The sequence below is a fragment of the Perna viridis genome, chromosome 9 (genome assembly GCF_037379345.1).
Source record: "Perna viridis isolate PV_CMFRI_1.1 ecotype Kerala chromosome 9, ASM3737934v1, whole genome shotgun sequence".
Lineage (NCBI taxonomy): Eukaryota > Metazoa > Mollusca > Bivalvia > Mytilida > Mytilidae > Perna > Perna viridis.
The window spans coordinates 41,977,033-41,996,112 of record NC_142453.1 but is presented as its reverse complement, the minus strand read 5'-3'; the positions used below and the strand labels follow the sequence as shown (position 1 = coordinate 41,996,112).

General features: G+C 32.3%; 1 protein-coding gene across 3 annotated transcripts; it reads left to right on the top strand.

Moving 5' to 3' along the window:
* The first annotated feature begins 1,440 nt into the window (after positions 1-1,440).
* Positions 1,441-18,756, top strand: LOC148608589 (sodium- and chloride-dependent glycine transporter 1-like). Of its 3 annotated transcripts, none has more exons than XM_088543875.1 (13): positions 1,484-1,909; positions 6,535-6,666; positions 7,928-8,180; positions 8,942-9,074; positions 9,916-10,050; positions 10,301-10,404; positions 11,109-11,233; positions 12,672-12,784; positions 13,678-13,806; positions 14,345-14,444; positions 16,557-16,657; positions 17,736-17,906; positions 18,564-18,756. In XM_088543875.1, the coding sequence occupies exons 1-13, from the start codon at positions 1,732-1,734 to the stop codon at positions 18,705-18,707; spliced, it is 1,818 nt and encodes a 605-aa protein (XP_088400001.1). In that variant the 5' UTR covers positions 1,484-1,731; the 3' UTR covers positions 18,708-18,756. The 3 variants fall into 3 exon arrangements, 2 of the variants coding, with proteins under 2 accessions (XP_088400001.1, XP_088400002.1); XM_088543876.1 differs by lacking the exon at positions 1,484-1,909 and adding an exon at positions 4,949-5,452; XR_015914936.1 differs by lacking the exon at positions 18,564-18,756 and having other exon boundaries at positions 1,441-1,909; positions 14,345-16,258; positions 17,736-17,761.
* The last annotated feature ends 324 nt before the right edge of the window (positions 18,757-19,080 follow it).

The following is a 19,080-nucleotide window of genomic DNA, read 5'->3' as shown; positions in this document are numbered from 1 at the left end:
TATATATATATATATATATATATATATCTGAAAAATTAACACGTACAGCTGTAACTTCTATGGCAACACCGTCTGCACAAATTCCAGCGATCTATATAGCCTACACTATATAACAATATAGTTTTCGCTGGGCGGGTCATTCCTCTCTCTTCGTAGGATAAAAATTGGGTTTTAACTTATAACACGATGTATGGTAGTACGGGACAGTTCATCAAGGTGTTGTTATGTAGGATAGATCCAAATTAAATATATGAATGAGATTTTGCTTGAAAATTACTAAATTATCTTGAACTTGACACAAAAGTTCAAGACTCATTTTGAGAGTTGTGTCTTGAATTATCATTAGGTTTTAACTGGTGGAAATTTTATGCCGCCCATTTGTTTTAAAATAATCCGAAACTGATAAACCATGATTGAAGCGGAGGGGTTGAGCGCACTATTAAAATCTTGTTACTAATCTTTTCATTTTGAAAATGCGTGTTTCAAGTACGAACCATTGGTGTGGTTTTCAACTTTCCGTTTTTTCCATCTTATTTTCATTAGGGTGATAAAGTAGCCACCTAATAATGTATAAACTCATTTGTTTAATGTTAACTACATATAATGTAAAAAAAAACCTCTGATATATATTTTTGTTCTCTTTTCTACGTTTTGGTGAGTATTAGGTTATTTAAAATTAGGCAGATTTTAAGCACATTTTTCCAGCTCAACATTTCATCCTTTATGTAAATATTATTCGTTGACACAATTTTTTGCGTTTCAAAGGCAAATGTTTTGACGTAAGCTCTTCCATATGTTCTCTAAATTATTAATACTACCACTTTATCATACATTGTGTAGCGGTTTACATTCTATCCAAATTAAAAGGTTAAGAAACCAATTAGGTTACTGTCCAGTGACTTTGTGAATGAAAGCGAGAAGCGTAACGTTATAAAATCGTCGAAACTTCTCGAGGAACAAATTGTCACGGTTCAGTGTTAATGCACAATGTATAGAAAGGAAACAACTGAATCGTGATTGTAAAGTTTATTCATACTACAGAGACCTCGTAATATGAAGTTACAGCCTAATCGGTTAGAACATTGATTTTCTTTTTTTTTTTTTTTTGTAATATTGCCGTTCATTATTTGATAACAATATTTGAAAATGAAACTTTAAGTTGCAATAAAAAGAAACTTTGGATGCACGCTTTTTTTTTTTTTTTTTTTTTTTTTTTTTTTTTTTTTGTTTTGTTTTTGTTTGTTTTTTATTCTTGATCATGTTTGATTATCAAATGCGATTTAGATTATACCTTCCGTGTGAAAAGTTTTCAAAAGTCATCGCTCATTTTTCGAAATCAGGAAAAAATTTCCGAAACTTTTTCCGATGCGTATCAAAGATCAGTGTGAACGCAACGTAGTGTAATAAGTTCAACCAGTTTGTGATAAATAACATGCTTAATTCGGCTTTATTTTCTGTTAAACTTAGCTGATCTTATTTTAAGCACTATGCCTTTCTTATGTATCGATGCCTATACACATAAATGTATTCGTGCAAATGTGGGATCGCACAATCATTAAGGAAACAAGTGAAGTGAAAAGGGTTCAGTAAGATATATTCAAATGTATGCAAATTGCATTGTATTTATATGCCTGAACGCATAAAACCATAGCAATTCTGATGTTGAAATCGGGACAGTAAATTATCCATTATATTACTTGTAACCAAGAATAGGATTAATTGTTTTACGTCATGGAATTGGAAAAAATTGAAGAGGAGAGAAAATTCTTGGAAGATTCGAAGAGCTCAACAGTTTCCGTCAGAGAACAATGGGGAAACAAACTACAGAGTATTCTAACAATGCTTGGTTTCATCGTATCAGTCGGCAACCTTTGGCGATTTCCATACATGTGTTTAAAAAATGGCGGAGGTAAGTACGTCTAGCTAAAACCTAAAAAGAAAACGGAGAATTTAACCTTTCCCTACCCTTAAAAGATTTACATATACTACATGTAAAAGTAATGGTAGAGGATACTGTATGTTGACAGATTCCCTCTATATTGTATAACAAGAATAAAGGTATGGTTTATATGTCAGACAACAATTCTATCGGAAGGAAAATGTTGAACAAATGACGTGCATATTATTAGTATTAACTAATAAACAAATCGCGACACTTGTGAATAACCCTTTTTTTATATTTACGATATGCAAGCAGCTTTAACATTTTTTTTTTAAAAAGAGACATAACACACCAACACATAGCAACCTGGTTTGCGGTCTCATTAGGGGAAAGAAGGACACTGAATAATTTTATCTAAAGGTATAATGTTGAAAGATTATTTTTACTAGTCGCGATTGTTACATGAAAAAAAGAGCTTGTTTCATGTTGTCATTCATATGACATCTAATGTTCTAGTCAGCAATGAAAATCAAATAAAATTCGCATGATAATATTCTGTTCAATTGTGTAGTTAATCAAGATAAGGTAAGATGTGTGATACGAGTCCAGGAGGTCCTGACTTTCTTGCTTAGCCATACATTTATCTAAGAGGTAGAAGGGCTTATTAATATGCACAAGTTTTGTCAAGGCATCAAAAAGACTGTCGATCTTATGACCTAGTAAACAGGTTGGAGCTGATTACTTTCTAATGTAATCGATTACATTATTCTTACTAATAATTTCAAATGCATTATGGAGTTGAATACACTTGGTTACTTTTGTCAAAGTAATTAATCACTTCAAATATATCCACATTAATGAAAGAAAATATTTTATTGGCATTGGTAATGTAAAATAATTTATATTAATTGAAAGCAAAAGATATAATCATGTCTGATATACATGATTTCCAAACTTCAGATATTGCACAACAAAAACAATATTGAAACTGTAATTGTAAATCAACAATATTCAAATATTCCGACCCCCTGAATCCGCCACTGATTTACTCAACAAGCGAAATATTTCAAAGCGTGTGCTAACGGTTTATGCAGAAATATGATACAGTCTTCATTACTTCATATATATCTTCTTTGAATTTTAAATTATCACATACTTTTAATGTTGAATACATGCAATACTTGTCAGCGGCATTGTAATTAGTAACACCATTCTAGTTGTAACATAAGACAGTTTAAGCTTCAAAAATGTTAAAATACTTAAATGAACGGGAGAATCAAATTTAAAAAAAATATCAGGTAGATTATGGTAACCAGTGAATTACGTTTTAATTAAATTCAAATACATGTATTACTGAATTTTACCGGAATTACATCCGTTGAACACGATTGTGATTAGTACTGTCTTGTTTGTTCATGATGTAGTTGCTAATGGATATTGTAAAATTCAAGAATTAATTTTAATTATTGATATATATTTGCTATCTCTGCGGGGAAAAATATGTGATATCAAGTATCTGTCTCTCTGTGTAAGTAAAGTTATCCACAGACAATATAATACCATTATCATACTCGGTCAAGTCAGAGCCATAACAAAAACAAATTGATATCAAATAATAACGCTATATATAAATGTCAAAATTTATCGATTTCCTGCATATTAGACGAGTTTTCTTGTGTTAACAGGCAGAAAAAAATTAAAGATTCATTTAAGTTATCAAAGTTCTGACAAGTGCTAGCAATACAATGAAACTTGTCTAAACCGAATCTCTTTGTATTTTGTTACATGGAACGATATGTTTATAAATGTGTGTTTAATCATCTCAGAGATAATGCTCTCATTCATAGATAGCAATCAGGTTTTCTACCCAAATTTTCAACTTTACATTAATCGACTGAAATGTGCAATGATATTATCGATTCGCTTGAAAGCTGTTTCGTATTCTGTGACTGTACGAAGGCAATCGATAAGGTATGACATAGAGTAGTACTTCACAAAATGCATGGCCACGGTATTAAATGAAATATTCTCCAATGGTTCAAGAATTATTTAGAAAATAGACAACATAAAGTTGTAATTAATAACTCAGCCTCTGAAATCTGTACTACTAAGGTCGGAGTATCACAGGGTTCACTTCTGTTTATTATTTACATAAATGACATAGCAGACAATTTCACTTACTCGGTTGTTCGCTGACAACATCTCCATGGGCTATTCGAGTAATTCTGAATATAATATTAAAACCGTGATCAACCATGATATTAAAAAATGAATGATTGGTCAAAAAATTTCTAATGTCATTTAACCCCTTATAAACTAAAATAATGTTTTTCAGTAATGTGAATCTTCCGGGGATGCATTTTGCATTTAACGGGAACAACGTCTGTGTCAGTGGTTCTCACAAAAACTTAGGAATAACTTTATCAAGTGATGCTAAATGGAATGCTCACATCCTAGATACAATTTACAGCACATCCAGTCACATTAAAGTCTTGGGAAAACTAAGATATTCATTAATTTGTCCGATAGAGGGCACTGAATTATTCGAGTTAAAAGGGGTCCCGTGTTGCGATTATTAATTTCACGAATATCTCACTACAACTTCCTGTTTATAGGTTAGTTTATTTTTCAACATTGACAGTCAATAATACATTAACATTTTCATCTTCATTGGGGATAGTGGGGGTATACTGATTGAGCAATGGCTCACATGAACACAAAAACACAAGCAGATGTTTACGTTTATATAAGAATTTCTCCACAGATAGGGCCCTTGATTATATAGGGCTCCCTTTTACGAATTCCGGTCCGTTCACCGCGAATCTTCTTTTGTTCTTTTGTTATAAAAAAGCACAGTAAATTTTATTCTCGACATTGGATAAAGCTAAGAGTCGGCTAGCTTTTTAGAAAAGCTATCACTTTGTATTTGGAATTTACGAATCATCGACTCTGACCCGTGCCGTGCACGTCTTAATAACCGAAAAACTGTTTTTATTTATATGTTAATTACTATACTCGGCGTCACATAAATAACATACTGTTAAAATTTGAATAAAAATATTTTCTACGACTTTATTGACACCAGCCGTCGTTTAAATTGTCTTAAATGACTTGCTCATTCGTTTAGCCAAACAGCTTCTCCCTAAACAAGTCGCTTATTAGCTTAAATCATGCGTAACAAATCCTTACGGGAAAATCCCATACTAATATCCGCCATGTTGGTTTTTACGGGACGATTTGTTTACAAACGAAGTTCGTAAGTTCCCGTCGTACTCCGGTGACAATCGTCTGCTTGATCAACTTCTCGGTATTGTACGTTGTTCGCGTAAAATAAATCCGAGATATCCGAAATAACGCCGAAATGCATTCTGGGTTCTTCGGTTTTTGGACAAACCATTTAAACGTAAACAACATCTCCTAGCAACCCGATCACTGTAAACATGGCCGACTTTTTACAATGTAAATATTGGCACCGAGAATTAAAATCTGACCGGAATTTAACGATTCAATCTTTAGGGAGAAGCCGTTTGGCTAAACGAATGAGCAATGAGCAAGACAATTTAAACGACGGTAGGTGTCAATAAAGTCGCAGAAAATATTTTTATTCAAATTATAACAGTATGTTATTTATGTGACGCCGAGTATAGTATTATGATGAACGTCGCGCACGAATATGTACTAGTATTCAGATTTTTTCCATTTGATCCTGTACATATATGTGCACGTGTATATAAAAAAAATGTCATGTTTATTTTTTATATTTTCTTCAAAACAGGGATTTATCAAGCCATTACAAAAATTGATATGATTTTTCAAAGGACTATATAATTAGATATGACAATTTTTCTTTAATAAGTTTGTCCTTTTTGTATTACAATATATGTTGTGAAGTAGCTTAGATAAAACATGGATAAGAATAATGAATAGGTACGCAATAGATACGTTAAAGAGGTAAAAAGGAACTACAAATGAATAATACAGCAGGGCACCCTGTCTCTGTGGTGTAATTCAATTCGACAGCTGTCCTTCTTCTTTTCATTACTCTTTGTTTCTGACCTAGGCCTAAAGGCCGAACATTTGGGCCCTTATTATTTATAGTTCTATACGTTTTATTTGTATTTTATTGTATGTATTTCCTGTTTACCTTTTTAATATGCCATTGTCCGCAGATTTATTATTCTTTTTGTATATGGTTCTCTGTTTTAGAGCAAACCATACACCCTTCTTCCACTTAATACAACCAAACAAAAAACCATATTTCTTGATATGTTCAACAACCGAATGACTAATTATGTTTTTGACATGCACGACGTCCCCCTGACTGATATCTAGAAACACTGATACATAAAAAGACAGGTACTCGAACGTATTGTACATAAAGTAAACATCATTTACGGTTCTGTTCATACTTCACCAGTTTAAATGTAAACACTTTCCTGCAGACATGCTGAGTATTTTGTAAATGTATTATACATGACCTTCAAGTTGCAGTATAAATATTATGCAATGGTGATTTAATGTTGAAATGACATGCATATTTTATTTTAATTTGGTTTAGCAAAGCATAAAGAAATAAAATGCGTTACTACTAAAAGACCAAATGGGTATAAGTCCAGTAGGACTAAATATAATTTATATTCTTCTCTTTTCAGGTGCATTTTTAATACCATTTGTTTTGAGTGGGATATTTTTAGCTTATCCTATCTTTCTTTTGGAAGTCTCGGTCGGACAATTTACTTCTAAAGCTGTACACAAATGCTGGGAGGCTTGCCCCCTACTTAAAGGTATATCATGTAAAAGCCATTTATAATATTTCGCGATATCATGTGTGTGAATATGCGTGAGAGTAGCAGGAAAAATGTACATTGTGTAAAAAATCGAAAACTCGTCACAACTGATCAATAGAACGGATCATCGATCACTTATCAGTCACAAAACGAATTATAATCCGTGGAATAACTCTGTTAAAAGAACACTTGTTGATCACGCTCCAAAAATGTTTAGTCAATACTTTTGATTAGAACATTAATTGAGAAGTTATATGTTTAAAAAAAAATTATATAAATTACTTTGGTGATAAAATTGAGATAAAAGAGCGAGAAGTAAATTGTACAGTAATGTTGAATCCAAACAAAAAAGTGATACCTGCTCATAATTAAACCTTTAAACATCGATCCCTCTTTACTCACCAAAACAAACGATTATTTCTACTCACCAAAACAAACGATTATTTCTACTCATCAAATTATTCGAGGAAATTTTCATGAGACAAAGCTGTTATTAAAAAAAAACAAATTTCCATTGATTTTGATTGATTTGAGATGGAATTTGATTAATTGAAAGATTAATCATGTGGGGTGACTACAATTCAGTTCCTGTACAGTGTTGTTCAGGACAGGTGTCAGTAGGTAATATATGTGCTAAGCATTCAATTTTAAACATGGAGGGGAAATCAGATGTTCTTACAAAACTACGATAAGGGAGAGGCAGGTTTCTTTTTATTTGTTCAAAAGCATTTCAAGTATCCCATACATTTATATATGCATTATAATAAGTGAAAGAAAACAAATTTACGGACTTTAAGATCTGCAAATGAAAAACAAGTACTCGAATAAAACTAACAGAATATCAATGACAAAATTTCTAAAAAAGTAATTTATTCTGGGTACCAGGACAATATTCAATACAAGTAAGTAGTTGAGTCGTATGAAAATGCTAATCGTAAAAACAATTTAAAAATTTTATGAATAAAAATCGTCATTTACTAATATTTATCAGATTTAAATTGTCACATCAAGAAATGAAATGCAAGAATTTTAAAATAAACATATTTTACCGTGTTATGTGTTATGGAATGATTTAAATATTATGTATGTATGACTTGTCATATGCAGGTTGTTTGTAAAGAAACAGCCAATTTGAGTTAAAAATTGTTACACAGTATCATACGAAGAAATGGTAACAAAAGTATATTTATCCCAAGCTCTCGTAAAATCTCATAGCTAGGCTAGTGTCTGACTACTAATTTGACCTATTGTATTTCAGGAATAGGCTTTGGAATGTTGATAAGTATGGGTTTTTGTGTATATTACGTAATGATAGTCACGTGGACGATGTACTTTATTGGTTCGTCCTTTACCTCTCCGTTACCGTGGACGACTTGTGATAACTGGTGGAACACAGACAGTTGCCATGCCAACGGAGGTACAGCCGGTGATTCTGCTAATTTGACATCACGTTTACAATCAAACAGCAGTGCAGTTATAAATTTTACCTCAAGTACCGAAGAATTCTTTGAGTATGAAATATTCTGAATATTTGATGTTTTGCTTACAATGTTGTTGCACATCTAAAATGAAAATGAATGCATTACGAATGATTCAAAACTTTCGCTAGGAGAAATGATTGACATGTTAAGTTTGGTATGCCTGCTGAAAATAATCCTGCCTGTAAATCATCAGGAATTCTTGGTTGTCATCCCACGACCACTACAGAAATCTCATACCAATCACGGAACATCCACATGATTGACTTTAGCAAGACTAATAAAACCGCTTGTGATATAAGGTGCATGGTTTCATATGTAGGAAAACAATTTATGATTTTAATAACTGTGCAAGTATTTTGTATGTCAAAATACAAAAAAAAGAAATATAAATCTTAAAACAAAACAATCAAGAAAGGCATTGATGATGAATGTAAAAACGTTGCATTCTCGTTAGCTACATGTACATCGCTCTCGAGGAAATGTGTATGTTAAAACACACAAACTTGTTAGTCCTTTCACTCAAATTATGCATGTCAAATGAAAATGAACTTCCATCTGATTTTGAAGGTAAACTTTCAAAATAATGTTTTATGTACTGCTCGATTCTTATAAAAAGAGACGACACTTAATTACGAGTTGTCAAAAATAATTGCAATACGTCTATATGTTTACTTTTACCCTACAATTATTCTTTGCGCCTTCCTTAAGTCTGGAGTTCACACACACACACACACACACACACACACACACACGCATTGATATAGAAGAAAGACATTTATTTTACATTTCAGACACAAAGTTTTGCAGTTAAGCTCTGGGATAGACGACCTTGGTGGATTTAACGTTCCTCTATTACTCTGCCTTGCTGGTTCTTGGTTCATCATCTTTTTATGTGTCATGAAAGGCGTAGAAACCATAGGAAAGGTAAGATATATCTCATCATGTAACGTAAGTATACGTATACTGTAAAATGTGTGTTAACTGTTATGAAAAGCGGTGTTATTACTGTAGGTGGAAAGGAGTAGACATCCTTATTAAAGAAGACGCCGTGAAAATAAATAACATTTTATAATTTGTCAAATTAAGATAAATTGTAGTTAAAATAAGACTGCAAAAGACTAAATATAGAAAAAAAATATATCAATTTATTAGCTTCGTTACCTTAAAAGGTACACATGTCTAATATTACATGTTATTGGTGTATAGTTTTAATATAATGTGTTGCCACCATGGTAGTATTATCTACGCCGTATATAGATAATACATCAGTATGAATTATCCTAGTCCAAACAATGGTATGCATGAGTCAAACCCTGAGTATTGATAAAGTGTACATACAAGGTCACAAGTGCCATAATGAGTTGATAGTTCAATGAAAAATAGAAGAAAAAACTTGAACATTACAACGGTGAACAATTAAACAAAATAGGTGTGAAAGAGATCTTACAAGCAGATTCAATTATAGATGCTCGCTTTAACACCGCATTCCTAAGTGTAAACGCTATAAATGGTGTGATTGTAAACAAATGGTTGTGGTTTTACCGTAAGTTTCTCGTGATTTATTGTAAAAGAAAACCAAACTTTTTTATTTTTATATTGACTATAAAACGTTTTTTTCGTATAACCGACAGGTTTTATTTCCTCTACAGAGCTTGCTTAAATATGTGTTTACACTTGTTGAAAAACTTTAAGGGAACTCTGAAAGTATCAATTGTTTTGTATTTAGGTTATACGCTGATGTATATGTTTTGTTCCTTATATTTAGGTTGTATATGTGACGGCTACTCTGCCTATATTGTTGATTGTCATCTTATTTATTCGGAGTCTTTTGGAGCCAGGAGCGGTAGATGGTGTCATGTTTTTAGTGAAACCAGATTTGAATAAGCTTAAAGATATAAATGTAAGTTAATTTTCCCGCTCTGTTTCCAGTGGCAATCAGAATTTGTCGACCCATTGTCCTTGTGTCCCGTCCCATTTTCATTTGATCATCCATTTCATGTTCATCGCCTGAATATATAGCTGAAATATTGCTGTTCGGGTGTTAAACCCCAACAATCAATCAATCAATCAATCAATCATTAATATATTTAATATCTTGATTTGTATAATGTTATAATCATGATAATATTGCTGTTGTGTATTTTAAATAGGTATGGATAGAAGCAGCCATACAAATACTGTACTCATCTGGTGTTCTTTGGGGACCACTTATAACCATTCAGGGTTTCAACAAATTTAAGAACAACTGTGTCCGGTATAGTACATTTGTGTCTTGACTTTTTTTAAATATTAGTTCGTAACAAGCTGCAGGCGCCAATCGCAAAAGAAAACATTTACTTCAGAATGGATTTAAGTTGTTAACAAATTTTCCGTCTAAGAATCAGGGAAACTGTGTTTAACGTGTGGCACATGAAGAAAAAAATACACGGAGATTTTATTGCCTTATCCAAGTATTTATATTCATTGTCTCAAGAAATTACTGTCAAAGTGTTTGTAAAGTTTGTCTTTTTCAAGTTATTGATAGTTCAAATTTAGTTGAAATGTACTATGGAAAAATGGCGGGAAAATTTTCCAGAACTTTTTCTTTATATAAGCAGTCAAAACTTTTCTGCGTCACCAATGCTTCAGGATAAATTTAAAAAGCCTTTCAGTTGTTTTCTAGATGTATTTAAATATGTTTGAGAACAATAACATATTGATAAAAATGATATGCCACTCATTGCCTGATTCTTATAAAGAATGGTATTTAAAATCTTAAAATGTACTATTGAATAGAATAATAGAAATGAAAAACACGAGCAGGTAATGGTTAGTCATATAAAAAATTGAAAACAGAGCCAATCACAAAGACGAAAAAGTTGAGTGGTAAAACAAAGAAAAAAAACAATATTAAAAAATAAAAACGTAAACAGCCAAGACACCGTATAGCCCCTCAATATAAACCACATTTTCTTCCAGGGACGCTGTGTTGGTTTTATGTTTAGGAGAGGGAACAAGTTTATTATCTGGATTTCTTGTATTTTCCGTTCTCGGTTCGATGGCCCATGCTAATGGTCTGACGTTAAAGGAAATTGCAAAATCAGGTATAAAACAGGGTCTTAGTTTATACGTGTATAATTCGGGTACATTTATATGTAATATAAAAATGCTTTATCAAAATATCCGAGAGAATGAAGTCCTTGAATATAGTTTCATGTCATTTCCTTTTCTTCTCTCTTATTTCCCGGTCTTGCTCATTAAAGTCTTAAAATAGAGTAGTTAAACTGTTGTATTGTTTATTAACTAGACACGAATAAACAAAGACAGACAAGTCCTTGTCTGTATTACAAAATAAAAAAATACAAAAAAGTTTACATGTACGGTCAAATCAAGATTGATAACAAATTTAAAATTATGATTCTGTTTTCCTCAGTAGCATTAGATCATTACTTGTCTCCGTTGGTGAATAAGTTTCTGTGAATTATAGAGAAAATAAAATAGTTCAATATGCAAAATAAAACTTTGAAAACCTTCTTTTACTCTGAAATTAACATTTTCCAATGAAATTGATGTTAATAACGCAATTAATACTTAACATGATGAACTTTATGTGGAAGGCGCACCCATTTCAACAAGAAATTATAATAATATACAAAAATACCAGAGAATTTGTAGGTATTATGAAAATCCATCTTCTTTGACCTCTTTGTCAGAAACACAATATTTTTCAATAAGATGTGGATATAGGAAATACAACAGCGTCTGGAAGGTTTTTCTAATAGCCCTGACCTCTTAGACAGAATAGTGGCTGTTACCTCTGACAAACCATAACTAAGAAAGATATAACGGGGCTAGCTTGTTTATTTACTGCATTAGAAAGGGAAATTTATAATTTTAAAATATATTCGTGTCGTGTGTCAAATAATTTGTATTCAGACGATTACTGTTGTCAAATTCGATGTGAAAGTCTAAAAACTACGTGGAGGAGGCTGTGTCTAGTTTCTCTGATAACAAGTTCTGGTGGATAAATAAACGGAAGACGTTCTCCAAATTCTGATATACATGTATCCATATGTGGACTCACAGGATCTAGACTCCTCATCATTTTTGTCTCTCACGAGATTTTGAAGGAACTCTCGGCAAGTACTAATTGGAATGCCGATACTTTGTTGAAAAATGTTCCCCTAGAAGTGAAAAAATTGTTGTCGATTAGTCATGTCAGTACAAAAGATTTGAACGACAAGTAAGTGATAATAGCCACATTCAAAAGGTAACAAGGAATTAAATTCTTCGAGGAGGAATGATTTTTATATAGCCTAGCTGGGCGAGCGGTTTAGGGCGCTGGATTGTGTCTAGGTGGTGATGCCACAGATGTCACAGCGGTACGATTTCGGGTCCCGAGGAGGGAACGACCACACATTTGCTTTCCAAATTTGACAGTTCTAACATCGTTAGGAATTTTTCAGACCCTTTTATGCTAACATTACCTAGAGTCGTCACGTTCTGAGACGTTGTATATATATCAACTTTGGTTATTTGTAGGTCCAGGTCTAGCGTTTATTGTATATCCTGAGGCAGTGTCTAGATTACCAATACCAAACCTCTGGGCAGTTCTTTTCTTCTTGATGATCTATACCCTGGCATTAGATACAACGGTAATAGATTTGTTATATTTAAATAGTAAAATGGTTCTGAATAAACGCTGACATTTCTTAAAGTTGTTAATGCCAACTACTGGTAAAGATCGATGTAAAGGAAAACTATTGACCAAATTATACGACAAACGCGATGACTTTTCATTCCGTATTGTCAACTTTCCTTTGATTTGTGGTAACCATGAAAACTGATTTGTTCAACATGTCATAGTTTTCGTTTCCACTTTCGTCTACCCTGGACATAACTTTTTATGAGCAACTCAGTGGGTGTTTCTAGAAAGAGTAATCAAGGGAACCAAGGTTATAGCGGTAATCAAAAGAATGCAATCCAGGGACAAAGAACATAAAGTAACTAAAATCATACATACAAAGTAAAAAAGCAAATGAGGAACTCGGACTCCAATAAAAACTGGGAGAATGGACCAGGTGGAGAGAAGAGGATACTTACCCTACGGGTGCATCTGGTCCATGCTCCGAGTTTTTAGTGGAGTCCGAGCTGCTCATTTACTTTTTTTACTTTGTTTGTATTATCCTAGTTGTTTTCTGTTCTTTCTGGTGTTTGTCTATTTTCCGTGTCTGGAATACATTCTTTTAAAACGTATAAACACAGAAAATATATCCATTGTGACGAGTTCTCGTTTTTGACTCATGGCAGCTATTACCAATAGAGATGTCTATACCTCGTTTTAAAGATTATATTTTTCAGAAAAATCAAAATGGGTTAATAAAAAAGTATGTAAGACATTCAAATAATATATATGAACAAGTCGGATGCTTGATGTAAAAAGTCAATATTCGTGGTAGTGTCAGAAAATATTTGAACATGAAACCAAACTTCTTTTTTTTAATTTTGTGGGCTATAGCGTTACTGTTGTCGATTTATATTTAAACAGTTTGGAGTGTTTGAACCAATCATTACAGCCGTTACCGACAGTTTGACACTGGCCAGAAAACATAGGATAAAAGCAACATTTCTTATTCTGTTCCTCATGTTTCTATGTTCTATTCCTTTTTCTACCAAGGTAAATGCAATAACAGTTTTATACAGAGAGACAACATAACTAAAATATGATTTTTTTTTTTCAAATATATGAACCAGTTAAATAATTCAATGTTTTGTTTCCGTTTTTCTTTGCTTGATAATTCAATATTTTGACATAGCCCTGAAAATTCAGGGAAGAATAATATGTAAATGACCAATAGAAATGAAAGTACTGACATAGTAAATAAAGTCATAATGTTCTTTTTGTAAAATTACTATTATGAGTAAAAAAAGACAAAACAAAAACAAACAATCGAACAATCCAATAATAAAAATAAAAAGCAAAAAGGCATTATCCTCCAAATTTACAATTTCGAATAGCATTGACAACAAAAACGCATACATTGTTATATTTATCTTTTGTTGAAGCTTTAAAACCAGTCTACATACCTTCTAACATCAACATGTAAATTCTCTATCAGTCATACATACCTTCTAACATCAACATGTAAATTCTCTATCAGTAATACATACCTTCTAACATCACATGTTATTTCTCTATACTTTTTAATTTTCAGGCAGGATTTTATTTGTTCCAGCTAGTTGATTGGTATATCATATCAATTTGTTTTCCATTGTTTGCATTTATTGAATGCCTAATATTTGGTTGGATTTATGGTAAGTATGATCAATTTTATGACAAGTTATACAACTCCTTTCTGAAAGCAGCACATCGCATATATACAAGTCTCTGGATAAATAAATCGTGCATATATATGTAGGACTCACAAACGTGTCCGTTTCCACAAACATGTATGAATTCAAAACCATGTCCGATAATACGTCACACAATCACAAAGTGATTGCTCCCATAAACATAATTCATTGTTGTAATAGATATGCTACAAATAAACAACGTTAGGTGTTCAAACGGACAGAAAAGTCGTGTCCTCGACGATGACACAACATTTAGCGGTGGCAGGCAGTCCGAACACTCCTTCATTAGTTTTTCGTGTGTTGGCTTAAGTTTAACAAAGATTGTTTCCAACGCGAACCAGTATATTGTGATCACGTTCTACTTCTCTACTTCTTGTTTACTCACTATTTAAGTTAGTACGGATTACGCAAAGTAACCAGTCCTGAGATGCGTTCATAAACTAACCATTGAACAAACATATAAAGATTAAGCGCTTAATTTCTAATTATGGCTTAATCATTCGTGAGAATCTACAGGTACGTAAGCGTCTGCAAGTTAATGAATTAACTGCTAAATTTGCATTGTAGGAAACACTTGGGAATAATATGCCAATGTATTGGATATGGTATATCCATTTACGCCAATTTTGCGCCAATATGCGTCTTTTGACAACTCCGTTCTTTTTTTTTGGGGGGGGGATAATTTTATTTTTTTTCATTTATTATATTTTTTTGTTATGTTTAAGTCTCTTACCTTGAACATATGTGAACTCATTTACGCCATAGATTTAGTATTTCATTAAGAACATTTTATTAAAAGGAGTGAAATGTACAAGAATGTACATGTGAGCACGAAAGGACATATGGTATACATCTCCCACAAAACAATCATGGTTTAACTTAAGTACTCGAGAAGACAAAGTTTCTTCAAATATCTAAACTAGCCCTTTGTAATCTTTTCTTTTTTCCGTTAACTGTTTTGCGAATTTGGTTCAAACAATATAAAATAGTTTTTGTTTTGTTTTGTTTTGTTTATTTTGTTTGTTTGTTTGTTTGTTTGTTTGTTTGTTTTTGTTTTGTTTTGTGTTGTTTTGTTGTTTTGTTGTTTTTTGTTTTTGGTTTTTTGGGTTTGTTTTTTTCTGTTTGTTTGTTTGTTTGTTTGTTTGTTTTCCCTTTTTCTTTGTTTATTGGTTTACTACCCTAGCACACATTTTAGGACTTTTAAATGATGAAGATGAACCATGCATTGTACTGGACACACACATATTTGATGAAGATATCAAGATATATCGTTGTCTCTAAGCTCTAACAATTCTATAAAACGAACATAACCCGTTTTGTAAGATATTTGTAAATTGGACATGCTGGTGAGATGGAAATGGACATGTTTGTGAAATTGACTACGTCATTACAGCATGTATGATGGTTTGCAATATCTTAGACAGGAAGTGACCTCATTATTTGATCAGCTGTATTTTGTTAAATCGGACACCTTTGAAGAACTATACATGAATCTGAGACTTACATATAAACATTACAGCAGATCATATACAGATACTAATTAAGATAGTTATACTTTATATTTCTTGTATATAGATTTTCTCAAAGATGACTGTGAATGATTATACTTTAGAATTAAACAAAAAACAATATGCTCCGCGTATCATTAACGTGTCTCAAATGTTTTTAAGGAACTTTTACTTCCGGTGTCAGTGTATCAGTGTACTTCTGCTAGCTGCATTACTTTGAACACTGTGAAAGGAGCATTGACGACTATAGAACAATTGTGCAACTGTGTAAATATTGGCTAAAATAACGAAACATCAAACTGTGTGAATTACTAATATTTAATGGTGTTTTAACCTTTTACAAATATCTTAGAGTGTACATCTATAGTTAACTTGTAGATCTATATGTATTCAACGACGTTAACTCAAACTTACTTTTACTATTTAAGTCCATATAATCAGTATGTGGCAAGTTAAAACTTGGCAACAACATCTCATATTTCATAAAGCCTCTTTCCCATCTTTTGAACATGCACGAAATATGAAGGCACAGTATTCATTTTGTTTTTACTTATGTTCATTGCAGGCGCTGATCGCTTCTCTAGAGATATTGAACTGATGACAGATACACATCTTCCAGTATTTTTAAGATTTTGTTGGTGTATCATCACTCCTATTGGAATGTTTGTAAGTTTGTACCTTATTGAATGTTTTTTATAATACCCGAATGTAACAGGCCAGCATAAATACATGATAAATATAACTATCGTTCAAAAACGGCTATTACATTAAATAATCTCAAGAAAGTGAGAAGTTTAAAATAAACAAGCAACCATTTACTCAATTTAATCAGAACTAGCTCAAAAAGTTTCTTCATTACGTTTCGGCGTTTAAGACTAGCTCTTGTAATTTGTCTACTACGTTTCCGCATTCAAAGACAAATTACAAGAGGTAGTTTCAATCAAATTGAAATTTACCCCAAATTGACAAAAAAGTGTATACATTTCTGCCTATATTGTTGTCACTTGTATTGTACCATTCAAAATGTTCCATCGGTGTCATTTATTTATGTCAACAGACTTCCGTAACTGCCTGGTTGTAAATGTCATCTACGCTGTTTATCATTTAACGTAACGTAAGAGAACCGTCTGTGCAACGATGAAATTTTCATATAACACTGTTACTTGTATAAAATTTGTATTTGAATAATCATCTTGTGACGCTTAGTTCTTTGGCTTATGACAAGAAGTAATGTATATATGTTAAACCCTTAACAACGCAAACCACTGGAAGGAGATACTTTTAACTTTGTTTACTTTGATATAAATATTGGATCGATAATACTGGCCTTTAAACGTAATTTCAACAAACTAGGCATTGTGGTTTTAAGAACCCACAGTCTACAGTAGTCACATGTATCAGCCATCCCTCCGTAAGAATCCAATACCGACAACAGTCACTTGTATCAGCCACTCTTTATTCACACTTCAATATTGAATATGCCAGAATTGTATTTAATTAAACCACCGTCCTTTGATTGTTTCCAGCCTCTGTACCCCTCTATACGTTCAGGTATTGTCGCTGTGATTTTGTTTAAGTATATTACCGTTATTTTAGTGGGTGTAAACTTCTCGTTTCTAAATTTATTTTCAGAACTTTGACAGACCATAAAAACATTACAATTAGCTCCCCAAGAAAAAATACCACGATAAGCAGTGAACCATTGTTTTATTGTAGTAATCAGTCAACCCTCTTTTGTTTCCAGGTATTATTGGTATCAGTTATGTTGTTATATGAACCTCCGTCCTATGGTGACTATCAGTATCCAACAGCAGCGACGGCATGTGGATTTGTTATTGCTCTGATACCTGTCATCCCTATACCTGTTATAGCCATTAACGAAATCAGAAAAGCAGAAGGGTACACATTCATGGAGGTTATTACTAATATTAAATTAAGAAGGCACAATTGTTGCTTTACTTTTGGTGGGTTTCTGTCATTCGCAATTATACCATATCTTCCATGATTTAATATAATGATACAAACATGCACAAAAAGGCAAAGTTGTGGTTATTTTATTTGAACAAAAAGACGGAGATGTAAAGAGTGTTAGCTGTCAATAGCTACAAATATCAGAAAAAAAATACTGATACACATGTATAAGGTATTCAATAAGAATTGATTCTTATTTATAGGGGTAGGTATAACTTCATGCAACAACGAAATACTTGTGACTCAATGAAAGTTTGTCAGACGAAAAACGAATTGCGTCATAATACTTGTATTTAGGTATTATTCAAAGTGGCACAAGTAGAGTTCATTACATTAGAAGAGTATACATATTCAACACTGCATCAGAGTGTAGGACATACATTGACTGAGTTGGAGCTTATATTTTACATTAATAACCAAACATAAATAGAGAGTGCATAAAGGCTTTTATAACAAGTGGTTTAATAATAATAATAATAATAATAATAATACCGATATATCAATGCCATTTTAATTTTACAACAAAAAATAGAGCCATGAAAATTTGATTTTGAATGACATGGATGGAAAACCGGATTAATTCATTTTTACTGTTTTACAGAAACTAAGGAATGCATCTAAACCTTCGAGAAACTGGCGACCACGTATCGATGAATTAAAGCTACATTACAGGGTAGATAATAAATTTTACAGTGACAAATCGGTGTTTGATATAATAAAGCTTAATCTACTGGGCAAAAGATGACCATAGTAAACTTTGAATTTTATAAACAATAAAATATTCATTTCCTTTATTTTAAATGGTATTTTCACTACCGTCACACTTTTATTGAAATAAATGATAGTGAATAGTTTTGACAGACATCTTTGACAAAGATCATGCACTTCCCTTTTTAGACTAAGCTGCAGAACTTGTCATATAATTTCAGTATACTTACAAACATGTTATTACTTGACAATACGACGGGCATGATTTTACAACATTCCTATCCTATAAAACATATTGTTTGGATATTATGATATAATCATATGCTGTGTTGTTTGCAAGTTTAAAATGACAGAGAAATTGTGCCAAGTTTAATTTTGGAGCATAGTTGATGAAACCTCTTAAAATTAAC

Excerpts from the sequence above, each read along its gene's own strand:
- LOC148608589 (XM_088543875.1), top strand. The coding sequence starts at position 1,732 with ATGGAATTGGAAAAAATTGAAGAGGAGAGAAAATTCTTGGAAGATTCG. Across the intron at positions 10,405-11,108 it reads TTTAAGAACAACTGTGTCCG|GGACGCTGTGTTGGTTTTAT; the intron begins GTATAGTACATT and ends ATTTTCTTCCAG. Across the intron at positions 14,445-16,556 it reads AATATTTGGTTGGATTTATG|GCGCTGATCGCTTCTCTAGA; the intron begins GTAAGTATGATC and ends TGTTCATTGCAG.